General features: G+C 37.3%; 2 protein-coding genes across 7 annotated transcripts in view; one reads left to right on the forward strand and one right to left on the reverse strand.

The window, feature by feature from the left end:
- The window catches only part of PDE6C (phosphodiesterase 6C), a 30,225-nt gene extending 16,608 nt beyond the window's left edge, over window positions 1-13,617 (reverse strand). For 2 of the 3 annotated variants that reach the window (XM_080403559.1, XM_080403558.1), the window contains exons 1-7: window positions 12,946-13,617; window positions 2,105-2,257; window positions 1,901-1,990; window positions 1,530-1,670; window positions 880-954; window positions 727-791; window positions 549-615 (exon numbers count right to left, since the gene is read on the reverse strand). In XM_080403559.1, coding sequence (XP_080259685.1) covers window positions 549-615; window positions 727-791; window positions 880-954; window positions 1,530-1,670; window positions 1,901-1,990; window positions 2,105-2,257; window positions 12,946-13,425 — 1,071 coding nt within the window. In that variant the 5' untranslated portion in view covers window positions 13,426-13,617. The remainder of the gene's footprint in view (window positions 1-548; window positions 616-726; window positions 792-879; window positions 955-1,529; window positions 1,671-1,900; window positions 1,991-2,104; window positions 2,258-12,945) is intronic. The other variant, XM_080403557.1, reaches the window with a different exon arrangement.
- The window catches only part of RBP4 (retinol binding protein 4), a 45,798-nt gene that overhangs the window by 16,403 nt on the left and 2,514 nt on the right, over window positions 1-26,881 (forward strand). Inside the window, exons 1-5 of one of the 4 annotated variants that reach the window (XM_080403580.1) lie at window positions 13,787-14,863; window positions 21,536-22,511; window positions 23,151-23,287; window positions 23,446-23,552; window positions 25,226-25,470. In XM_080403580.1, coding sequence (XP_080259706.1) covers window positions 22,383-22,511; window positions 23,151-23,287; window positions 23,446-23,552; window positions 25,226-25,458 — 606 coding nt within the window. In that variant the 5' untranslated portion in view covers window positions 13,787-14,863; window positions 21,536-22,382 and the 3' untranslated portion in view covers window positions 25,459-25,470. Of the gene's footprint in view, window positions 1-13,786; window positions 14,864-21,535; window positions 22,512-23,150; window positions 23,288-23,445; window positions 23,553-25,225; window positions 25,471-26,881 lie in introns of those variants that run through there. The other 3 variants (XM_080403578.1, XM_080403579.1, XM_080403581.1) reach the window with 3 other exon arrangements.

The raw sequence follows: 26,881 nt of genomic DNA on the forward strand, positions 1-26,881 counted from the left end.
GCAAAGTCCCTCATGCATGATGTCTCACAATGCATAGGCATAATGGTTAAGCAAATCACTTCCAGTTTAAAATGGCATGGGTGTTTGTAGAAAAATAACTGAGTACAAATGGCTCTATCCTTACTACTTTTGAAAGTGCCACATAACTGTCATATGTCACAATTTTGAATTACGTGTATTGTCTACACAAGAAGAGATAGGAAAAAGAAAATTTTGAAACTCTGTTTATGATTATTTTCTTACTTTGACATTTTGGCGTGAGACTTGGCACACCTGGAAAAGTGACATCAGATGCAGACATTATTCCTCCGATGTCACCACAATCATGAAAATTTTCCTATTTTGGCCATTTGTGCTGAGAGCTTGTCTCCATACATACTACTGATGCACATAATTTCACTGGGAACCAATGACACTGGAAGAGCATGGCATTTTTGTATAGGTTTTTGGCCATGGGGAGGTCTGGGGGTTTTTTTTGTTAAGTCAGAAGAATGCATGTATGAACTGCATGAAGTAAAACTTAGTTTTTGCTTCTGCTATGAACTTACAAAGCCATTTTCAGCTACATATGTTGGCAATCCACTGATAAGACACCAGTGATCTGCTGGAGGAGACCTTTAGAGACAGAAGAAAATTAAATTATTTCTGCGATACAGACATGTTACTGTTCTATCCCAGCAATATATCTAATTACCACACATTTGCAGGCTGCCAGGGAATACTCACGGAATGACTTTGATTTCTTCTTTTCCATGTAAAATATAGTCAATAATCTTATAAAAGTTGACTTCCTAAATAAAAAGAGAAAAACATGTAGGTGACTGGTACAACCTCAGTGTCAAAATTAAAATAAATTAAAAGAAAAATTAATGTCCTCACTCGTCCATCTGGTGTCTTGGGGCCTTTGTAAGGCTCTGCCTCCCCCAGCCGGATTGGCCACTCGTCATAGAATTCCTGAGAAGATGATATGCAGGGTTTAGCAAAAGGAAAAAAAAAAAAAGACATTTCTGCATTCATAGATAACATGACATCTGTGGATAGCAATTTTATTTTTCCTTCTCCATAGCTATACTATGATCACATTTCAGACAATATTAAGAAAATACTGTTAAATACATTCCAGGCAAGGAACATTTGCCAATAAATTGCAGGCTAATCTGAAGATTATCTTGGGTGGTTGTACAGCTTAATTGTTCTTTTTGAAGGCAGGTATATATAAAGCAAGAATTAGACCTTCACTTTTCTCCTGTACCCTTTCTGACATGGAATTATTAATATGAAAATTTTATGTTTATTTTTGTATTTATGTTTATTGTTGTATTCTTTGCCATGCTTGTATTTCACATGTAATTTTTACATCATGGTTAGATTTTAGATAAATTATCCCAAAGGGTTAGCCAGCGTAGTGACTTTGCGTCTTGGAGAGACATGCACTAGAAATACACAGAACAAATAAATTAGAAGGATGGGTTTTATAACTTAATGTTAGGAGTAGCACGTTTCTAGCAAGTAGGCAAAATGATCGTTACCTTCTCTTTTGTCATGTCCAGCAGACCAACAGAGTATCTTTCACAATTCAAATATATGCGAATAGTGTACAGTGCTTTGTGAAATTGCCGTTCTATATCTGTTAGCTCTTCAAATACTTTGTTGGCAGACCACAAAAGCATCTATTTACAAGAAAAGAGAAAGAGGGTAAATGTTCATAACAGTAAGAAAACATGAACATATGAATCCTAGGCATTCCAGAATAAAATTATAAAGTGCATTACTGTTACCAAATAACAAAATTAAAGAGATGATATCCTTACTTCAAAAAGCTTGCAAGAATATAGAATAGTGGGAATAATAATGTTTTCACACAAAAGCAAAGTACTATCATTAACAAATTATTCTATACCTGACTTCTTCTGGATTCAATATTGTAGAGATATGTTGTATGATGGTTTCGTAGGACCAAAGATATAAAATTTAAGTATTTTTTAAAGACCTAAAAATGACAAAGAGCAAAAATAAGGCAAAAGTATCGAATCAAGAGGTAGATTCACTGAAACTACTTGTTAAACTAACAACTATACTGTTTTATGACATTTGAGGTTATTACCTCTTCATCCTCTTTTGAGAACTCAGGGGCATTTAATTTGTTGAGTGCCATCACAACAGCAAGCACCTCTTTACCCTGCAAAATTGGGACTGCCAGCATACTGATTGTTGTAAAACCAGTTTTTTTGTCCAGAAAGTCAGAAAAATGGTTGTTCTGAAAGAGAAGGAAAAAAAAAAACCCAAACCAAAATAAAACACACAATTCATTGCCGCACCAAGAGAAAATGATCATTTCATTTGATTATTTATGTTTGCAGTGGTATGAGCACAGTTTCACAGTGCAGTAGGTTTATACTCACAAAAAAACATTGTCATTATTCAACTCAGTCTTGCAGAGTTATATGTACAGGCTGTACTTGGGCATTGGTTATGAATGTAGCTTCTGAAATCAATTTCTGTGTGGTTTTTCATTAGAATGATGAGAAATTTGAGGAATTAAAAGTATGGGAAAATCTAGAATAAGGGAAAGAGTAATATGACTTTATGGCTGCCTGAGGGTCTAATACATATGCCTTGCAGGTAAGAGAACTACTTCATAGCTATGTTAATTTTTATTATTATTTAATTATTTCTGTAGATAAAATTCATTATAATGTCCCATCACACAATGTTTAAACTACCATCTGTCCTGAATGTATATGGATAAAAATACTTCTGGCAGAGAGGCATCCCCAGCAGGTATGCATCTGGCTGAACCATTTCTTACTCCTTGATGTCTAAGGGATTCCCATTTCTGCTGCTCCTGGCACAACGTGCTCCTCTGGTGAATGGGAGGGTGTAGGACCAAGGGGGATCAGCACACAGAGCTGCTTTTGTTGGGGGTGTGATCCTGTAAGATTTAGACCACGTGACTAATGAATGAGCCACAACTACCCACCCCACCGATTTCATCCTTGAAACTGAATGCTGAGGAGGGTTTAGTAAAAGCTATTCTTTTTATTCTTTTATATCAAAAATACTGGGAAGCTAGTTAATGTTTCGTGGAAAACTTTTATTTCCTTGTATCAAAGAAATTCTTGGTGTTTTCTTTGAAATGCTTTAGTCTTCTCTTTAATGTAAAAAAGGGATTTGAAATTTATCAGGGAAATCTGTCAAGGATTGATGTGTTTTGTGGTGTTCTTACAACAATACATCTAAATAAGCTGAGTTAAGAGTTGGAGGATTGAAATCTGTCGATAATGTGCATGCTGAGAAGTGATATGGTTCTACTAGGCAGCTAGAACAGCCAAACTCTGTCTTCACTGAGTTTTTTCCGTCCCTGCACATCTGCCACTGCTAACAAGTCAGTGCTTCTTCAGAGAGATGACTGCTCGAGTCCTGGTCTACAGTCAATGGCAGATTCTGCCTGAATTTCCTTTAACAGGTCTTCTAATTTATCGAGGTGGTGAGTGGTTGGTGCTAAATGAGAATATCAAGAGCTGGTGAGCAGGCTGGTAACCAGGGAAGGACAGACTACATTATAACACTGTGGATAGGAATGGCAGCCAGCCAGGGGGAGGCCAGTGGAGTCCACTTTTAAGGACATCCACTCAGAACCAAGATTCCCAAACCTTACCAATCCCCTGCTGTTAGCAAGTATTAGTGAACCCACTTACAAAGTGACTGACTTGCTACCGCATGTCTACCCACAAAGCTGGTACATATTACTGCTATTAATTACTACATTAGCTTAGGCAGCCAAGATCTGTATGGTGCATCTCAAGGTGTCTTCCTTGCTGATGAGCTGGAGAATGTTGCAGGATACCACATAATGGAATCTCTACTTTCATAAATTCACAAAACTACTTAAACATTTTCTATGTTGTAAAAGCAAGCATGAAAAGGCTAGGAAATGCCAGAACTAAAATTGTTTGTCTAGTATTTGAATCTTTCCTCTTAACTTCTTTTTTTCCCTCTTCCTTCTAGCAATTGTTTCTGGTATATTTTGAATTTATAGCATATACAACCCTGAGAAAGCAGGCTGGATTTTATTATGTGTTCAAAATAAAGGAGTTTTTTTCCTTCCATTCTTCATAGTCTTCAGACAGCCCATCTTTTACATTTGCATTTTAGATTTCCTTCTAGGACTGCATTTCTATGAAAGGAATTAAATATGTGGAAATGTCTTTTCTGTATTTACTGACTGGCACTCTTGCAGAGAATTGATTCTCTTAAGGAAAGCTTGTATCATCTACATAAAGAAATTGAGAAGAATAAAAGTAACCAATATATTTTCTGTGTAGTTCAATTGTCAAGCTGTATTCGGGTACCTGGAAAGTGTAGCCAGTTTCAAATATATTATCCAGGTGAAGAAGGGATATTTTCTCTATTTCTGTCAAACTTTCCCTGTTTTTTCTGCTTTTCTGAGAGAGGTATAGGGGTATCTCACTTAACAGATATCCAGGGAAAATGCCAGTCCGTCTGTCTCTTCTATGTGAGAATTAAATACTGTCCTTCAGTCTGCTAACCAAATATGTTATTACATGGAAATACTTGATTTTTTTATGAGATGTATAACCTACTGACATGACCATTCTGGTTTTGTGCATGGTTTCAGGCTTCAGTAATAATTTCTGATTCTCTGACTGTTTCAGACATTCAAAATAAAGTAAATCAGATAAATAATATGACCCTGTTTTGTACTCTCTCCACCTCACCAAGAGCATCTAGCATAATGGTGAGGCCCAGGTTCTTGGTTTTAGAGCACTGTATGCTGCTATGAGGCATAAATAAAAATTTCAGACACTTCTGGGTTTCTGAATACTTAAAAGGGACCTATATACACCAAATGAGCTGAATCAGCAGGACATAGTTGCTGAGTCTTAATTTGTTTTCTAACTCCAGACTGACGGTACAAGCAGTGGTGTTGAGAAGTGTTAAAAAGAAGTACTTTGGTCATACAATTTTTGCAGAGGATAGGAAAATTTTAATGCAAGTCTGTGTTAATAAACAAAAAGTTCAGTAACCACAAGCCATCCTGAGTTGTGTCTAGATAGTGCAATGCAGAAAGATATAAATACCTCGTAACACATTGGCAGTATTCCCACAGCATATACAAAGACTCTATCACACATAATTTGCATATAAAAGCAAAAATCTGTGCTTAGTTTTAGGCTTTTCATTATTGAATATTTTGCACATAATTGCTAGGCATTTTGAAGCCTTTATTTCCAATCAAGGTTTTAAAATATTTTCTCTTGAGAATATAAGCTCCTTCTGTTCTCAAAGAAAATCACTTTTCATGGTGTCTGGAAAATCATGTTCATAGACAAATAAGCCAGAAATATGCTCTGCAGTACCAGAGCCAGAGCACCTTGATGCTCCCATGAATATATGAATGTGGACATTTAGTCTATTTAAGCCTGATCTTACGAATCAAACCATCTTTTAGAGCAATGTTGTGAACTTTCAGCTGTCAGTTAAATCATAAAATAGGCTTTTTAAAAAAATGAGGGAAAGGTGATCTATTGATAACTCCCTAAGTGTAGCACATTTGCAAGCATTTTCTACTAGTTCTATTTAAAGCTAAGATAACCTAGCCATTTACTGGACGATGATCAGTTCTGTAGATATATCCTAAGATGTGCAACATGTCCTGTATTTGCAGTAAGCTAGCACCAGCATGTAAGAGTGGAAAATCAGGATGCCTCTGTGTTCATCTTTCTGTTATGAATGATAGAAGGTAACTGGAGAGGGGTTTGCCAGGCTACTATGGATCTAGTCTATACACTTGAAACTAGTAGCTAATCCGTGTTTCTTGCTTCTCTAAACCATGACACCAGTTTCATCTCACTGTAGCTTACCAACACTACTACACAGTGATAAAAACCTCTTACCAATGTAATATCAATATAATCTTCTATGTTTAGATCATTTGCCTTCAACTTTTCAATTCCTGTTAAGTTTTATAAGCATAATTTCCATCTCATAGCTACCAATGGAATTTACTAAATCAGAAGTCACTGTTGTGAAATCAGTGTGATTTCATCTCTGTGAAAGGGAAAAATAAGGCCACTGCTTCCAAAAATATTTTATTTCCTCATATGGCAATTACAAATAAACTTGCTTACTGAGACTGTACCATATACAATTCTGAATTGTAGCTACACAATTCTAAGTTTATGTCTGTAATAAGGTAAAATAAATACAAAAGAAAAATTCACGCCCCTATGAGCCACAGGCATTTTGAGAAGAAAGTTAATTTTAAAAGACTAGATGAGCAGATAATACTTTATGATTATGTAGTTTGTTTTTTTAAAAAAAATATCAATGTTACTTTATTGTTTCTGAAAAGTTCTTATTGATGGACTGCTCAGAAGGAACCATCTTGTATCTCTCTTATTTCATGGCTCTCCCTGCAGATCTCAGTTCCTTTCTTGGGAATGATATGGTCTTCTGTGTTTCTTTTTACTAGTTTTTAAAGACATTATTTCTTTCATGATGAATTCTCCTCATTGACTGGTTTTAGATATCCCACAATTCTTTAAGCAAACTGAAAAAGTGCTCTGCAAAAATTTCTAACCTTTCACAGGCTTTATTCTATGCTAAGCATAAAAACCAATGAAGACCATCATTCTAATGTCGATTGAACTGTCCTACTGTATTTAATAAAGGAAGTACATTTCCCAAATCATAATGTTATCTTAGGATTTACTATACTGTGCTGCAGAGCACCAAACTAATCCTTGAGCATTTCTGGTGGGATTAATGGCAAAATGCAGCCTGAAGTGAGTTTGACACTATTGGAAACTCCAGGTCAAAGTCTGTAGTGTAAATTATTTGTTGAGCGTAAATTTGATCAGTAAATGCAAAAACTATTGTAGGTAATGGATAGTGTAATCGTTAATTTCATTTCCATTGCACATGCAAAAGTAAGTTATACAAATGCAGGAAAGAGGGGAAACAGAGAAGTGTGAAAAGCAACTCAAAAGTATAAGGGAACAAGGATCCCTCTTCCCTGTTTGGCTAGTCAGGGTGAAGAGTCCCTGCTCTTGTTGGTTTGAGGTAATAGGAACAGCAGCTCAAAGTTGTTAGTACCAAGCGTTCTCACATCACCGGTATACTTGCTTATTCCCTGTTGCTTTTAATTTGGCACACCATCATCATCATCTTCATTACACGTGTGGCTGGAATTGTTAGAGAATGAGACTTTCCCTTAAACATTTGCTTCGTTGACTGGGGGCCTTGCTAGCAAGCAGCATGATGTGGTTTTGTTCATGTCCCACAGATGACATTTACACCTTGTTTTTCATATCACCATCACCATTACTCCCATTCAAAAAACTGTTCCTGTTCATCCCTTCATGTGTCAATTCCAAGTGACCTGTCAGTGTCTGCTGTGCAGCCTGCCTCTCCATTTTGAGTTTGGCAAAGTGCCTCAAATATCACAGTTAAGGAGAACTGATAGGACTTAATCCTGCAGCTAAGGTGGTAGTGCCAAGAACCTCTTTCCTCTTACAAAGCACAGAGGAAGAATGGCCTTCTGGGACCCCTTGCAGTTATGACTACTTTGCTCATGTTGGGCTGGAGGTTCTAAGTTGGATAAATGAGCTCAAAATATGAGCACTGCTGGAACAGGAACCACAGGAACCTCTGACACCAGGAGCTGGTGTCACACTTTCGTCATTATCACACATTTTTTGCATCATCTTTACATGTTTCTGTTTTTCTTTCTGGTAGCTCTGCAGTATTTTCTCCTCTTCCTGATATTTTGTACTCCCACTGATAGTCTTGCATTGGCTCGGGTTTCTCAAACAAAATTTTTACCACTGAGTAAGTGGTATTGGTGTGCTATATTGCTTCATCTCTTATTTCTGCTTATCCTAATTTCAACTCACAAATGGTTTTGTTTCATAACTATATAGTTGAGTATGAATGGAAAATAAAAAGCACATGCCAGCAGCTACAAAAATGTTGTAAGTCCAATTCAAAACCATTCAGCTAAATGAGATGGCCATTCTTTAGGCCACACTTAAAAAATCATGTATTGTCAGGGATGTAAAACAACTGCATTTTGGCATGTAACTTACTAGCGTTGCAGAACAAATCGACTTTGGTATCTTCAAGATCACTAGAGTTCTGAAACTGAATCAAGTAGAAATTAATACATGTTTAACAGCATTTGGGGGTTGAACTTTTCAGTCATGTCACTGAAATGTCTGCTTTTTATTTGCCATATGTAGTGTCTATTTTGCAACTTTTAGAAACTGAATCTGTATGATATTGTTTTAAGTATGTTTTTCACATAAAACAAGGAAATTAGGCTAAAAGGGAGGTTTTCATTTTAACTTTTAATTTTCAATTTTCTTCAATTTTGGGAGCTTTTCTCTTTTAACACAAATTAATTCAAGGAAAGAATTAAAGGTTAGGGGTTTTCTTCTGGAAGGCATGATTCATAGAAATTTGCTCCTGTGTTAAAATATTTTCTTGCAACTTGACCAAATCTTTGTCTTTGTAACAGATTGGAACACATTTCCATTTTTGCAGTTAATGTTTACTGTATTGAGTGTGAGTTTATGACAATCTGGTTTTTATTATCAAGGTGATAAGATAAAATGGAAGAGTAGACATTAACAATTGCAGTGCAAGTTCTTCCCAGGTAAAAGGCTACCTCTCCGTTTTTCCCCCCATTTTTAGTTTATCTTGGGATTATTTCTTCCAGTTCTTATTACTTCCCAGACAGCCAGGAGGGCAGTACTTCTGTAGCATTGTGTATCTTTGCTCTCATTTCTTCTTATGTTAACAACACTGAGTTTGTTTCTCAAGAACTTCCCTCTAAAATTATTTTAACAATCTTCCTCTGACCTTTGAAGCTTTTTTTAACATACTTTGCCTTGTCAATATGTTGGATATTTGGGTTTCTTCTCCAAGATCACATTATGAGGGGACTAGCAGAACATGAGTTAAGAACTGAGACATCTTGTTAGTGAGTGACTGCCCTGCTACCATCTGCACCACAAAGTAACTCCATTCTTTCTATTTTTAGGGCAACTAGTGTCACTGACCATCTTGCTCTCTCTTGTACTTTCCCACTGCTTCATATTTTTCACGTGCCTGATTCCAGCAATATCTTCTTGCCCTAGAAGGGAGACTTGTCCCAGGACTGCAACCAGAGCAACTGTTTACACAGAGCAGCTGGACAACTATTTGGTGTCCCGGTCTTTTCACTGCCACGTGGGAGTTTGAACCACTGAGCTGCAAAACCATACTTCCCTTCACTCTTTTTTTTCTCCCCTCTTCAAATCATCTTTATTTTGCAATTTGATGTAGAATCAAGAAAAGGGATGGAGTGTCTCTTCCTCATTCCAGGCTCAGACAGCCTGGAGTCTGGAGACTGGTACCTTCACTCAAAATCTGAAACTTCTGTCACTTCAGACAGGCCTGGAATTCAAGTCTCTCCCACCCTTGCATTCAAGAGAAGTAGAGCACCCAAAAAAAAAAAAAAAAAGACTCATAGAAACTGAACTTGGATCAGTTTACAAAGGGATGATGCAAGTACTTGCAACTTGAAGATGTATTTAAATTGTTTTGTATCACAGGTTTCTAGTGGTTAAATTGGGTTCACAATGTTCACTGCTCTGGCTGCTTAATCTGAGTTGGAAGCACCAGAATCTCTCCATGCTTTGTTGTTTCTTCACTTCACTGAGGGTTGTGGAATCCAGTGCAGAACCTCTAAAAATGAGGGCTGTTATTTCAGCATTAGAACATTTCAATGCCTTTCTGGATCTAATCCAAAAGCCTTCACTTCTTTTGAACATTTTTTTCACCATTTATGTAATTTTATACTCTACTATAACCAGGAATGATATTTCTTGAGTTTCCAATCCTCAGATAAATCTTTGTCTTTGATATCTCTGATAAAAGGAATAATGCAATAATCTAAAAACATGACAGATTAAAGCAAATATATATAGTCTTTATTATTGGTTCTTACAGGCTGAGAATGTAAGGTTTTGATTCCCTAGAAGACATGCTCCTTGTTTAACTAGTTCTTAGTTCTTACTTTTATTTAGAAATAATGCCTTAGCAAAAGATGTAAGGTAACTGTACTCCTCTTTAGCATGTTTTCCATGTTATCACTTATTATTTAAAGAATACTAATGGGCATATAAAATTTTATGCAGTCTATTATTTTACCTTGAATTATTTGAGTCACATACTCTGCCAGACCCTGGGAAAAATGTGAGGCAAATTATTCAAGTAGTGGTCCTGCCTGGCCTCCTGTTTCTCACTACTATTAAATCCTGGATTAAACACTGTTAGCTCTCACAGTCAACAGGTCCATAATCCTGTGGGGGGAGACTGTTCTGGCTACTAAGTTAATTATGGAAGGTCTGTATCTTTTCCTCTGCTTTCTTTTCTGAAGCATTAGTCAGGATGAGGAGCTTCCTCATGTTTATTGGTACCTTTCCAGGTTGAAGAAGGAGATCATCCCTAAAGAACTGGCTACCAGGCACTAAAAGTGGAGTCTTAGTTTTTTTCAATAATTTATTGCTGTTGTGGTCTTTCATTACATTCACTCTTGTTATAAAGGGGTGGTGACTGAAGCATGAAAATGTCTTACTGTGGGTTTGTCAATGTTGTCATTTACTTAAGACTTAAAAACCACTATGCTGTTTGGATATGGATTGTGTCAACAATAGAAAGTGGTTAGACATGACATTTTTAAAGTACTATTGCCATCTAGAATTATTCATTGTGCATTTTGTATTCTGACAAGACCGTAGGGGCAAAATTCCTCTCTGGCTTAACTCTGCTTGTCATTTTTCACTCGGGATTTGGGTAGCAGACAGTCTAGTTTTGACTGAAATGCATACAAAATAATCTGAAAAATAATTATCCTTTCAAAAACATGATAAAGGCTTCAGTGGATGCCTATTTCTTCTGCTATGGACTACTTATATTTCTTAAATGTTACTGGCATTTCTGGGTTCTTTATGGAGGTAAAGATTCTGGTGACATTAGTGGGAGCTTTGCCTGTGTGAAGAGTATGGATTTAGACACTTGATTTTTTTTGTACAAATAGAATGGAAATGGTGATAATTTTGAGACCTTCAGGGCTGTTTTTAAGTAACAAAACTTGGTCCCAGAGAAGTATCTGGGAATTTTGCAGTTAACTTATAAAATGTCAATGTCTTGATGACATGTAGTTACCAAATGTGGACTAATGGCACCATGGTTTAACTGCATTTTTAAGCATGGGCCTAATGGCATAGACCTCAGTAATCCTAAGAGAGTAAATGGATGCCTAAGTGAAGATTACCTTAGAATGATTGAATGATAGCTTGACAGATATTTAGCTGAGATTAATTAATTTATGAGTGCAAAATATATACCTAGCGGGTTTAAATGGACAGAAACATTCTCTTATTTAAGCATATTCAAATTACATTTGTCACAAATTTTTGAACAAATCCTATTGCAAACACAGAAACATTTGGGCAGCTCTGTTCCAAGCATCTCTCGTGTAAGGGTATTAAGGAGCAGTGCGGTGTCTGATAGAAGGCACATCTTTCTTGATCCTCCTGATCTTTTCTCATGTAATCAGCCTTATGAATTTAGAAGGATTATCCTCCAATCTCTGCATGTGGTGGTAAAAGGCAGTCAGTCAGATGCTTCTTGCCAGAACAGCAGCCATTGAAAAAAGCATCTTAGTGGTCAGTGAAAAATCAACTGATTTGTTTTCTCAAATCAGTCATTCTTCTGTTTGCTCCCCTGATTCCTACTTACATCTGAGGTAGTTTACTATATATTGGAATGTTCTTTTCACACACATAGACATTTTCGTTTGTTTCAGAGCTTTAAAAGTAGTCCTTCATTTCTTTATGTCTGTCAACTTTTAACATGATAAAATACATTACTTTTTGTTTACCTCCTGGAAAGCATAGATAATTGCAGTGTATAAAGAGTTTTATTACTTAAATTGAGCTCAGGACACTGAGGTAGCTTCCATCTCTAAAACGGCCCAGAATTTTAAATTGACTGTATAGGAAATACTGAGAAGCCACACTGTCATCTTGTATAATTATCTTAGCTTTTCCACATGAGACTAAAAATAGATGAAGATGTCACCATTTGATAATGTAAAGGTAGCTCTTTTTAAAGAAATCTACAACAATCAAAGCACATTTATGTTTCTGCATGTATTTTGGAGCAGTTTCTAAAGCAGCTCTCATTCATGCATGTTTGGTTTCTGTTAGGTCCCTCATCATTTTAATTAACATTTCTAGTAACCCTTATCAGCACCATAACTAAAGAAGGTGATTCTGTGCAAATTCAACGGGAACTTTGAAAATGTCAGAGCAGCTCTGACTTACTAATCTAGTTCTATAGATGGTTCTGAACAAAAGCCCTGGACCTGGACATAATCAGAATTTGGAGCCATTTTAAATACAAATACAGACTTGAAACTGAACGTGTATGTTGACGTCACCTTCATCTGGCTTCATTCACCTACCTATAAGAAATTAACCTCATTACAAAAGCTGCAAATTAGTTGTATTCAGAGGTGCATGTTTGGCAGTATGGAATGATAAGGGAGAATGCTTGCAAGCCCATACTGGAAAACAGAATAGGAACCTGCCTCGTTCAACAGAAATGCAGTACTTACTGATCTCTATTAATCTAATATTCCTCTCCCTTATTATAGTAAATTACATTACAACTGTTGTGCAAGGATACTGGAAATATCTCACTGGGCTACATAATATGGTTCTACTGGATTTTAAGGAAGCTCTGCTGCTGCTTTTCTCATGCTTTTGGTCTCTGGGGTGTTTTTGAAGAATGAATTTGTACCATAAGCCCTGTGCAGGAAGCTGGGTAAACAAATGCACAGACACCCATTCCCCCAGAGAAGTCACTTACCTTTTTCACATCAGGTATATTAAAAAACTTCTTGGTGTGAGCAACCCATCCTGCTATCCCGATGTCCAGAGGAAAAACAGTCTCATTGTCTGGGTTCACCAAATTGTCCTCAAACTTGGAAGTTGGAGTCACATCAAGAAGCCTGGTGGCTACCTCTGGAATACCATTTCGGGAACGATAAACAAACATACTACACCGATCAGCTGCCAGCAGCTGTGCCAGCCTCTGCAGGGTCTTGTGCACTGTCTTTTCCATAGTGCCTCCTTCATCCTGGACTTCTGTTAGGAGCTCAAAAAGTATGTTACACTCCTCCAGGCGGGACATATCTTTGAAGCTGACTCCTTCCTTCACATCTCCAGGGCTCACCTTAAAGATACTTCCCAGAACTTCTGCCCTCATTTTTCGGTCAAAATACTCCTTGGCAAACTGGGGATTGTTCTCCAAGTATTTTTCGACGGCATCTTTATTTACCTCACCCATTTCTGCTGGATTGTTCTTAAGATTTCTTTTAGAACTGCATCACCACCAAAGCAGGAGTGGTAGCAAGAAGTCCTAACCTGATACTAGTGAGAAAATGGTAATTTGTACATATTGTATAGCTCACTGGCATAGTACATTCACCTTCCCCTGTGGCTTCCAAGCCTTCTGAAACTCTTGAGATATGACAGAAGGCACTGGATTAGCATCTTCTTAGTGTGAGATCTTGGTAACTGCTAATTAAAGAGATGTCAGGACACTAAATCCCTGAGCGTTCTTAGCTCATAAATCCTAAGGGAATAATTTTAGCATTTTAAAATAATCAATTAATTCTTAGACCTTATAAAATGTGTAGATATGTATACCTGTATGTTCTTCCCTTCATTCACAGTATATATATTGTTTGGTACACACAAAAATTTCCATTGAAACTTAGTATGATGAATTCCACTTAGATGCTTAGCCCACATTATACACGTGCACAGATGTACACGTGTGTTTGTGAGAGGTACTTAAAAGGGGAGGAAAACAGAATACTAAAGAGAAGATTTCAAAACTGCAAAATTTACTTTTTCGTGAAACAGTCAGGAGATGATCAAAATTGGATTACTAAAAGTAAATAATTATGAAGTTATATATGCATAAAATGGGTGAAATCCTAGACTTTATAAAAGTCTGAACTTGCCTAAGTAATTTACCCAGGTGAAGATAGAGCAAAAGAATTAGAATTTGACTCAACACAGCCAGATATGACTTATATGTAATATTTTTTAAAAATGGATAGCCTAAAGGAAAGAATAAAATCAGAAAATAGTTTGAATTCAAACTGAGTTCAGGAGACAGTAAGATTTTTACTCTGTAAGCATAAATAACCAGGCAGGGTCCTGCAAGTTTCTTCTATTACCTTCTTCAGAAAAAGTGGAAGATCTTTGCTCTCTTAAATAGCAGGAAAATGGTAATAAGTGTCAAATAGTGGGCAAAGAGGGAATCTCGACTCTGGTTGTAGCTTTATAACATGTTTGAAGTTTCCTGCCATCAGAAGTTCAGCAATACTCACATGAATGGAAAAGGAGCTATGTGTTAAATTTTAGGAGCAAACACCCCATGGCTACGTGAGTGAGAAGGCTGAGTATAAATTGAGTGCCAGCCAATGATCTGTGTTCATTGAAACAGATCTGAATTTCAGCATAGTAAGAGGGACGCAATTTAATTACTCTTATTGCTATTTGTGGCATCCACATTGATCAAAAGCGGAAAGAGATTCTTGGATTAAGAAAAGAAGAGCCTACACCCCTTGACAATTTTTAATTTGATAAGAGTAATTGTCAAAGTACAACTTTGTTTACCAGAGGCCACAGTGTGTCAACATCCATTTTTATCAGCAGATCTAAAAGAATCAACATGAGCAACTGACACTGATCCTCTTGTGCACAAAGAACAGGTCAGTGATTGGTGTGTAATGGCAGCTAACTCAGTACATTATTTTTCCCTTTGACTGTGATACAAAATGCTGTGTAAGACAGTAATTTTTGCCAGACTGCAGTTGCCATAAAGATTTGAAAATGCATATGAAAATCAGCACAGTATATGGACACACTCTAGCCTGGTTCTTTTTTGCTGGCTGGGCTACTTACCCCTAGCAGCTTAGGCGACAGGATAGGACCCTCATTGGTGGGTGTGTGAGGTTGCAGCATCTTCTTTACTGGTGTGAACTGGTGATACTAACTTTGTGGCAAGACTTTGCAACTTCAGCACAGCAAGAAGTTCTCACCATTGTACGCATGTACGACAACAAGAAACCCACAGAAGAAATGCACATATATCTTAGTCTTTGAATAGTTTCATGATTTGATCAATACAAATAAAAGCAATAGAGACTTGAAAAGAATCTATGTATTTACACGTAGAGTTAAATTATTTCTCTTCATCTGTCATCTTCCTAATTTCTAGCTCAATACTTTTCAGGATGCTCTTTAAAAAAAGAGGCTGTTGAAGAGCTCCAATGAAATTGTGTAAAGGAATAGTAACATTTTTTTTTTTGCATTATTTGTTCTGTCATATTTTCTTACTGACTTTGGAACAGTCTACGTAGTAGTTTCTTTGAAGTAGGAAGGGTCTATAGAGGATCTGTCTTATGCCCAGCTAAAACATTCTAGAGGATTATCTTCTATATAACATTTACACATTCATCTTTATTGCATGTAAGAAACCAGCTTTACAAACATTAGTTGTTTTTTATATTGTGATTACATTAATTCTATGAAATAGAGCAGCCTGTCACTGTCTGGAGGGTAAGTGGAGATAGCCAACCTGACTGAGTTACACGGTTTTCTTTGGGGGCGGCGGGATGGTGGGTTACATTTTTGTAAGCTAACAGTTTTATTATCATGTGTCCCTGGTTTTTTTCAATATGCAAGATCACCTAAAATGCTTATCATGGTTCCACCAAATCTCCCTCATGCCCAGCTGTTTTTACAAATGATAAATTACACTATTAGTACTTTGACATAACAAATGAAGACCGTATTTTAATTAGGCACTACTGTAAGGTATAAACCTTTCATTGTAACAAAATATTCCAGATGTAGCTGGATTGTCCAGTAATCATTCCTAAATCATCAAACAATTATTTTTTGTTTTCTTAATTTAGATTCACTCTTACAATTGCACTGTTGCTCTGTAAAGTGTTTGTGAAATGGCATGGAAAGAAGTATCAGAAACCAATAGAAGTTTTTTTATGAAGTTTATGTTTAGAAGACAGTTCGGTTGGCTTTTTTTTAAAAAAATGCTTTATTAATCATATTATGTATCATCATGAACTCTGTGTACATATTGACTAACATGAATAATTAAGGCAATCCCAGAAGCTGAAGTGATGTGATAGAAATTAAAATGTTGTTTCATACATAAATGCACCTTACATTTACAGAAGTCTGCATTTTAGAGTTAGGAAAATACAGTGTATTTGTATTGATGCTTTTTTGTTTTTCATAGCATTTTAATAAATTTTGTAAATTAGACCATTTAAACATTTTTGAGCACTGGCATTGTAATGAATTTTAAAGTTCCTGTGCTTGAATAGTGCATTTATTTTCTATCCTATCTCCTTTACTTTCCTTGTTTTCCACACTATTGAACATTCTATTTTCAGTAATGTTAGTTCACATTTGTAGTTGAGTTTATTATAAGAAACTATACAAAAAAAATATTTAATATTTCTGGTAGTTTTAAACATGATTTTGCTATCATCTTTCCCAGCATTTTTTAATAGGATCACCTATTAAAAAAATATATTTTAATATAGGATCTGTTATACACACCAAGGTTTAACACTGGAAGCTAACTGCATACTGTCATTTTCACTGCATTTTTAAAGGCAAAAATAATATGCATTTGGCTTTGATTCTCTTCCATGCTGAGGCTATTTGATTTGAGAGCAGATAAGCAGGATGCTATATTTTTCAAATTCTTTTAATTTCATAGAATATCAGAAATGTCTGTGCTTTGTGATTTTAATACATATGATGTCATTTGCCTTTGACGTTCATAGTTACCTCAGAAATCAAACTATTTATGGAGTGGTTCTCAGTAGCAGACCATTCCTGAGCCCTTGTGATACCTGGAAACCCCTAAGAAGGATAACTGGCAGACGTAGTTATTTAAATAGATTCAAGCAGCACATAAACGTCAAAGGTATTTATAAGGTTTCCCAGTTCAGCTCAGTGTTTGTATCCGAGCATCTCTGTCCATCTTGATAGGAGTTAATATGATTCATTCAGTTAAGATTTTCTGAAGAAACACAGATCAAATATGTTTCTTTCAATTGCATGGCTTTTGATGTGGATAATTTTGTGGCCACTGGCTGGACATCAGAGATTAATATTCAAAATATTATTGATTTTTTTCTAAATTATTAGTTTGTGAGAATTTATTTTTGAGGTATTTACAACGGGTACCATGTGCTCCTAACATAGCCAGTTTTTGGTACTGAAATGTTTTGATTTCACTGTTCTGGTGTTTTGGGGGCCTTTGTGAACAACCTCAACATTTGTTCCTTTTAAAATAATCTTCTGCCCCTTTTCTCACAAAAATAATCTTAAAAATATGAACACCGAAGATAGTAAGTTAGCTGCTTTTTCCATATGGCTGCAAATTTTCATGCTCCCTTACAACTACCAATGATGAGCTCTGGGGGCTCACGAAATAAGTAGTCAACAGAGATTTTAGATTCTAGGGAAGATTTCCTGAAGTAAATGGCCAGTCTAGCATGAAGAAGTTAACCTGGGTGGCCAAATGCACTGTAGCTTTGACTCTGAGCATGGGTTTCTTGGTAGCTTGGCATGAATGGACTGAGCAAGGGACAGCAGCCATCAATCTCATCCACTCTCACATTTACTTCCCTATGATCTTGGGCTACCTGACCATTTTTTATTACTGAGATCATTACTCAGTGCTGCTGAAAAGGGTCTGACTGTCTTCTTCATACCCTCTTGCTAGATATGCGTACACTTGGTAAGATCCTGCAAGCCTTCTTTTCAGGCTGAACAGTCCCAGCTCTCTCAGCCTCTCCTTTTGTCAAATTCTCTTATTGATCAATGATCTTCATGGCTCTTTCCTGGACTCGCTCCAGTATGTCCATACCTTTATCATTCATGGTTTAAAGCTGTCCTCACCAGGCTGGCCAGCCTGTTGGCAAAATATTTCTTTGTTTCAAGTGTTTTATGTTTTAGTAATACATCTAGAAAAACATTTCAATTCAGAATCACAATCCTCAGAAAGGTTTGCTAAAGAGAATTAAAAAAAAATTAAACTAGGTTTGTTTAAATACTGTTTATAAAGAGTTCAATGCAAATTTACTCCTTAAGCAGAATGTCACGTCCTTAAATTACAAAAACAGGTAGCACATAGGCTGGCATGGTGCAAAGGCCAATCCTTTCAATTCTCTTCTGTCCTTGACCTCTGTACTCAGACTGCCACCAAGGGGAACAGTTGTGATGGTGACAGTGTACATAGTTGTCCCTTACAAAGTACACGGAGCTCCTTGGCTCAGCTCATGCCATTTGTTGTCACTTGTAAATATGAGTCTGGTTCAACAGGGCCGTGGCTACTCTTGGATCCACTTCTCTGTGCACACAGCAGTCATTCATTCCCCTGCAAATTCTGCTTCTACAAGTTTAATGGATACCTGTGTTTGTGAATGGCATTCTATAAATAAATAACCATAAGAAGGCAGCAAAAAGTCTTTCAGTCTATGTGCAGTCTGGCTGGAAATGGATGCTTCATTTCCTATTACCAGTTCTTTGAAACAGCTTTCTCTCGAGAGCTAGACTTATTCTTGTGACCGCAAATCCAATTCTAGTTCTTTTAATATTTAAAGCTTCAGTGTAGCAGTGTTAAAAATGTTTTAAATTGTAATTTGACTCTCGTTTCTTCCTTTTTTTAAAAAAAATCATAAATGAAACTAAAATAACTGCTACAATGAAAGATTTTTTTCTGCCATTTCCTTTGAAAATCTGACCTTTTCTGTGTATTTTCTGTTGCTATTCCTAATGGAAAATATTGCAGAATTTTACAGGCTATTAATGTAAAAAATATTTCAATCACAGAATCACTGCCAGAGTTAGCCCCTTTTTGGCCTCTTGGCAAAATTCAGTGGCAGAAGACTTTTTTTCCCCTTCAATTAAACACGGTTCAGAAAAATACATACTATTAAAAAACTTCCTATAGTATTCAAAATATGCAGCCAGTTTCAGACATTATAATGGGAAATTTCATATATGAAATTTATCAAGCTTGGTTTACATGTTTATGTGTTATCAAGATTTTAATAATTTTTTAAATTTAATTGTTTGAGTTTTCCCAGAACCCAGCAATCGTTTGATGCCATTGACTTCATCTATGCACGTTGCTCTCAGAATCAATTGAAATCCTGGCCCAAATTGTGTTCCCTTCTGTTTGCGTGAGAAGTGCAAATCTGCAAGGGGTATATCCAGGTTCCAAAGATCTGGATGAGGATCACTTGCTGGCATCATTTCTCAACCGAACCCATAGCCCAAGTCAATCCAAATGATGATTAACTGAGGCAAAGTTTACACTGTTTATGAGTTTACATAGTTGTGCTGGCATAGCTACATCTGTTAGGACTGAGAAAAAATTCACCCTTAAATTGCCATAACAATGCTATTCAGCCAGCAACCATCCATCCCTCCGCCAATACACTCCCGATCTAGCTGTAACTGACAAGAGAGGAGACTTTTTGCCTAAAAAGCTTGTCTCATTGAACCACAGAAGTGCTGTAGCTGTAACTGTGAAAGGACTTTGTTACTGTAAACTGTGTCTCAAGCAGGCAGAGTTGGAAGTATAGCTAAACCAGAAGAAGCATACAGCCAAACTTTTACTACATAACATTCAAATTGTACTGACTTGCCCAGATCCTCTTCTGCTGCTGAAACCTGACTGGGAAAGACTGGTGTGACTTCGCTGTAGTAGATCCCACAACGCCACAATGATAACAGTTCAAAAGAAGAGTTTTCTGAGGCATTGCCTAGTTTTGTAGAGATCCCAAACTTGAGGAGCTGAATGAATTAAAGTTATAATTTCTAAGTCTCTGCCAGGCACCTCCACGAGTATGAGCTGCCAACCATTGCAGAGATCAGGGGAGGCACACAATTAAAGAAAAGCTTTGAAAACCTGTGCCATAGAATTTTCATGGATAATTATGTTATTAACAAAATTTTATAGTAATAGTTTTGATCCCGAAACAACTTCTCTGGGAATATAAAGCAATATACAGATTTTTGAGGAGGACAAACTTAGGAGAAATAATAATATTTCATGAATTGGTAGAGAATAAAAAAATAATTGTTTTCCTTGGTATTAAAGAAAGTAATAGTTTTAAAGCTTATAAATTAAGCTATAGTCCTTCTTCTTACCATCAGTCATGTGAGGCACCAAACAAAGAAAATCCATGTTGATATTGATCTTGTAAGCTTATGATGAATTTATATATTAAGACTAGTGAGTGTTTTGTAAAAGTTTTGTAAAAATGCAGAGATATATAACAGGCATCACCATTGCCAGAGGCTGGAGCAAGGTTTTAAAAGCCACCAGAGGGATATAGATTACTGTTTCTCTTCAGTCTCTGTGGAAATTAGCAAACTTGAAAATCTCAGTTTAAAAATGGAAACGTGGGCTTATTGAAAAACTACTTGTTGAAAGCTTCAGGAAGGTTAATATGCATCAACCTTTCTAGTTACCTGTATTAAGTATGTTCTTTACTCCAAATAAAAGCTTAATATTAAACACAATGGAATTTTTATCATCTGATGTTACCCAGAAACTCAAAGGCTTCAGAGCAGACTTGGAACAGCCCTGAGCATCTGTTTGAGAAAGTGAATGAAAATATACTCTCCAAGCAAAAAGGCTTGGATAAAAGCAGAAAAGACAAAGCAGAAAAGGAAGATAAATTAAACAGGCTGTGCCACTGTTTGCATTACATATGAAAAAGATTGTAAAGGGCAGCAGAAGTAAAAGTTTAATATTTTTATTAATATACAAAGGGAATAGATGGCTGAAGTAAATTTCTGGGAAAGGCCATGCTGAAAAGATTGTTGTAATTCTGTACATTAGCTACTATTGAAGTATTTTTTTATACTACATCAGTATCTCCATATTTAAATTATATTTTTGCTTAATTCTTAAAGTAATGAACACAGACATTTCAATTAACAGGCTTCTGCCTTTATTCTTTCAAAACTGGGAGGTTAAAAAGTGGGTGAATTAGTTCTCTTGGTAATAATCGTTCCTCACCTGCTCTGGTTACATGTCTAGAAAATAATTAACAGGTTTTCTCTAATGCTTCCTAAAGATGTTGAAACTATAGAACAAATATTGACTGAGAGGCAGCAAAACTTGCCTGGACAGGAGAAAATAATGGTTTATATAACTGAAAACAATTTGCCAAAATCAGTATAGAAATTCTGGAAGCTGTGATTTAAAATTGATGTCAAAAGGGTCAGATGTGCTATGTACATGCACTCGGGTATTTGCAGGCCACACATATGTCCTGCCACCTTTGCAGTACCACACAAAGTGCTCTTTCATTTTCCTGAAGATTTGCAGGGCCTCAGTTCCTGTCCCTGGGAGCTGATCATGAGATGGTTTATCACCCAAGCCAGCCTTTGGGAAGCAAGAGGGAACAAGTCATGAGGACCTGAAGAAGTTCTGGCACGACCAGGTTTTCAGAAACTTGCAAGTCTGATGTTTGCCACCGTTTATCAGGGGAAGAGAGGAAAGGAATTTGGGGAGGAGGTGGAGGAAACAAGTCTGCACCTTGTAACTGGGTTGAGCACATTGGGTAAGAAGGACTTTGGACTGGAGTGTGTAAAATCACAGAAAATGTGGAGGCAACTTGCTCTCCACCGTGCAAAGATGGGGTACATCTCTTTTCCTTTGCTCTCCCCACATATGCATACCCCTTCCCCAGGGTGTGAGTTCTGCCTTTGGGTTAGGAAAACCAAAGAGAGGCATTTGCTCTTAGTGCCTGCTTGTGTGCAGGTCAGGGTCAAAGACCACCTGAGCCCATGGGTATTACACAAGAGGCTGTTATGAAGGGGCCCCAGCCTGCAGCATGCATCAACCCACCTCCCTACTCCCCCTCCAATGCTAGCTTTGTACCTTGGCGGGGGGGGTTGCGAAAGCCCCAGGACTACATAAAGCATTCCCTGTCTGCCACTGCCATCAACACTTGCCATCAAGAGGCTACAGGAACCGCCACTGTCTGTAAGGGACCCTGCTGTGGTGGGCTGGGGACAACTGGTGCATTGCCTGCACATGCATCAGGGAAAGCTGCACGATGCCCTGGGGACCTGTCAGGGCAGCCTTCCTCACTTCCTCACTTGTGTGACAGAGTCTTTTTCTGATGCTATTCTCTGTTTGTTTGCTGTTGCTGCAGGGACAGGATGGCCCACAAGGAGAGAGCTCTGCCCTGGCTGCTGCTACTGGCACTGGCCTTGCTGGGCAGCAGCACGGCGGAGCGGGACTGCCGAGTAAGCAGCTTCAAAGTCAAGGAGAACTTCGACAAGACCAGGGTAAATCTTTCTCTCCTGGATCTGTGTTGTCTTGCTTGGCTCATCTTCGCAGACTATAAAATTTGGCATTCAGTAGCACCAGTGTGTTCGCATTTTCACTCAGTCACAGACTGCAATGCTGGGAAACAGCAGAAGTGTGTGATGTTGTCCACATCTCCACAGATGCTGGATCCTGATGGATCTGGTAAAGGAATACTGCAGAAACTGAGGTTTAGCAGACCAGTCTCAAACTGTATGGTCTAAACAAAAGGAGTATAGTGACTTGGTTGTGTCTATGAAAAACTAATACACTGGTGTTTTCAGACCAATGCAAGGAAAAACATTTATACATAGATCTGTCAAGATCTGCCAGTTGTTACCCTCTTTCCACCAAATTTTGTATTCTAAATACTGGAGAACTGCAGATACAAATAAGATAGCAAAAAATATCAATTCTTTCATGAACCCGGGCTCCACTAGGACATATTGCCAGGTTTATGCTGTTGGAACACCTAGATTCGTTTCTCAGGTGCAGCTTTGAGGTATGGTATCAAAGATCTGCGTGTCCTCCCCTCTGTTGTCTCCCTTAGTTTGTGATGTCTATTTGTAATGTTTTCCATACTTCTAGGTCTAACTGCAGCCTTTCTTATTTCCTTGCAGTACAGTGGCACCTGGTATGCCATGGCAAAAAAAGATCCTGAGGGGCTGTTTCTGCAGGACAACGTGGTAGCCCAGTTCACTGTAGATGAGAATGGACAAATGAGTGCCACTGCAAAGGGCAGAGTCAGACTCTTTAAGTAAGTTCTTGCAATCTTCCTCTTGTTCCATTTCACTAAGTTTTTGCTTCACTTACTGGTTTTCTAATCTTACGTGCCATGCTTGTACTAGTGACACAGTCACACTGAATCTGTGCTGCGGGGTTTGAATGTGGTGTTTTCATTCTCTCTGGAAACAGTAACTGGGATGTCTGTGCCGACATGATTGGCTCTTTCACTGACACAGAGGATCCTGCCAAGTTCAAGATGAAGTACTGGGGTGTCGCCTCTTTTCTGCAGAAAGGAAGTGAGTATCAAGCTAAAGAAGATGCAGAACTACTTGGAAGACGAGTTATGTTGTATGTCCATGCTGGGGAAGGAAAAAGTAGTGTTGGGTTTCTTAAACACACTTAAACCACATAATAACTATCATACAGCAAAGCCTTAATGCGAACAAAGTAATAACTATTTTTTATATAGCTTTCTTTTATATTGGTTTTCTTTAAACAAGTGAAGACCAGGCATTTGTGTATCTTTGTATTTCTTTTGTCTGTTACCCAACAATATAATTGAAGATCACTGTTTGGAAAGAAAGTAAAGGCAGATGAAGTACTTGAAGTATTGTTTTGGTTCAGAACTCAGTTACTGGATGCTTCTGTTCCCTCTGAGAAGCCTAGTGTCAGACTTGGCTGAGCAGGGAAGAGGATTTTGCAACTGTTATTTTGCTTGATCTGGTATCAGCAAATGTAGAGATTTTTCTGTTTTAAGAAACAAATATGATCCAGTATATATATATATATTAATCTTTTCCCGTCATCTGTCCCACCCTATGCAAAATTAGCTTATTGAGCCAAGTAGAGATTCAGACACTTGTAGCTCAAGACTCTTCCATTGATTGTTTCCAAGAGAAGCAGGTGGAATCTGAAAGTGATTTGAGCTACATTTTCTCCAAAGACATATTTACAAAGAATACTTTGGATGCCACTTGCCCTTGAATTGTTGCCAAGTCTCCTCACAACATGCTGCTGAATGTTCATGGATATTTCAGATTGCTGGCTGACACTAGACTGTACTTTTCTAAAAACTGTGGACCCTGCCCACAGGAGAGACAGGGAAGAGAACATACAGTGTTCATTTCACCAGCACAGTCATAGTGCAAGGGAGGGAGAGGAAGGTGCAGAGATGACACTTTTTACTGCAAACAGCTGCATTCGCTTCTGATACCACAGGGTGTCTGTGTAACCAGGTATTTATCAGATTACCTAGCTAAATAGTTAAGAATTCTCTGAAATTGTAACTATGTTTTGAAAGGAGGGTTATGATCAAGCTTGTAGGAAATGTATTTCCAACACACATAGAAACTGCATGATAATCCTTTTCCTTAGGAATACAGTTTAAGTAACATCCCTGGTAGGGAAATAGTTATGGTTTGAGTAACCTGGAGCGTGATCAAGAGTACATTTAACTCCCCTATTTGTTTTTTTAACTATTTTCTGTGTGACTGTTCCCCTTTTTTGGTTAAAATAAGAATACTTTCTTTGTACTTCATGTTACCTACTGTAATACAGAGGTTTTTTGTGCTTATTGCCACATTTTATAATGGTGTTCAGGCATGGATTTACAAGGCATTTATTAGCACTTCTTCATGCTGCTCTTGTTCTGTGCCCATGTTAGAGGAGAAGCAGTTGTGCCAACCATTTACTCTTCTCTCCATTACTGTTGCTGATAAATATGCTCATTTTCTTTAAAAACAAAAACAAAACAAAACAAAACAAAAACAACAAAAAAAAAAAAACCCAAAGCTCCCCAAAAATGGAATCAAATACTGGATACAGGAATAAACTAAGCCAGTCTGTTATCATTTATACCAATCTTCATTCTACTATTTTCTTTATAGAGTTATGGCAGCAATCTATTTTGATTTACTAGATTTTCCTTGTGTTTCTAACACCTTTGCTGCTTTGCTATGGTTTCTTCCAGATGATGATCACTGGGTGGTGGACACAGATTATGATACATATGCTCTTCACTACTCCTGCCGCCAGCTAAATGAAGATGGCACTTGTGCTGACAGCTATTCCTTTGTGTTCTCCCGGGACCCCAAGGGATTGCCTCCAGAGGCACAAAAAATTATCAGACAAAGGCAGATAGACCTCTGCTTGGACAGAAAATACAGAGTTATCATTCATAACGGTAAGAACGTTTTTTTCTGAAAAAATTTATTTCAAGTTTTAATGACTAAAGCACTGGGAGTCTCTTGCTCATTAAATAGCAAATGCATGAAGTTTTTTACTTAGTGGCTGTAACATTGTCTTGAAAATTGGAGCTTGTAGGAAATTATTTCCAACTTTTACTTACCTTATCTGAAGGAGAGGTAAGGTATATAGCTTTTTATGCAGCATATCACATCAGCTGAAACAATAATTAGAGGAAGCTGTAAAACAATTAAATCAATGTATACGAGTAAACATAGTAAGGATAAACTTCATAGTAGCTGTAAAAAGAAATTGTGTCTCTAATCAGAACTCTGCCTTTCTCAACAAAATATCTGTTGAAGGGAATAGAATGCACTCTTTGAAAAAAATTTCATAAAAGGCTGTTAAGGAAAATCAGAAGCCTTGGAAAGGATACCTTATAGCAGACCTTTTCTCACAGGTCCTCATGCCAACCATTTCACAAAGGGTTGTGGAAGAGGGACATATCCCTCATGCTGGATGTATAACCCTATCTTGAGTCATATAGTCAGGCTGAGCTTGCAACACAGGGAAGGATACAGATTAGCTCACTTGTGCTCAAGTATATTAGAAAAGGCCAAATGATGATTTATGCTACTTTCATCAATGACCTAAAAGAAAATGTAATATACTTACTGATAAAGATTACACCCACAGTGGGAAGAGTAAAGAACAAAAAAGACAGATCAGAATATTTAGGACAAATAAAATAGTAGTGTGCCCGTCCTTACACCCCCACCCCACCCCCACCCATTCTGGAAGACATGGTATCTACAGAAGACTTGACTGGTGCATCAGCTGAGTGTGAACTCCCAATGTAATGCTGTGGCCAAAATAGTTAATGTGATTCTTGGATGCATAAACCAAGGATGCAAAAAGATGAGTTTACAGGCTCATATGAGACTGTTTGTGCTTAGCACAGATCTGCTTGCTATGTCACATTTGATGGTAATCATAATTGGAAAGGGTACTGAGGATTAATTAGGAGTTTCAAAGAAGAGCAGAGAAACCTATTGAAAGTTGGTAAAAAGTGTCCTCTAGAGTTCTTCAAAGATCTTGATCTTTTCTCATCAGAAACAAGTTAAAGGCTGACCTGAGCAAAGTCTGTACTTGCCCACACAAGCAATGGGAGTTGGATAATAAAGGACTTGCAAACATAGGAATAATAAATTAAAATGGATGGAACTTTAAACTGGAAACATTAAGAGAAGAAATAAATAGCCATTTGTTTAACTCCAAAGGTCATTAACCTTTGGAACAGTTTACCGAGAGCTGTTGTATGTTCTTCACTGAAATCTGTAAATCAAGATTAAAGGCTTTTCTAAATGACATGTTAGAAGAAACTGGGATTGACTGAAGGAACTTTCATGTATTATAAAGAAAGTCAGAACAGAGAAGCACA

This window comes from Falco punctatus, assembly GCF_963210335.1.
Source record: "Falco punctatus genome assembly, chromosome: 9".
NCBI lineage: Eukaryota > Metazoa > Chordata > Aves > Falconiformes > Falconidae > Falco > Falco punctatus.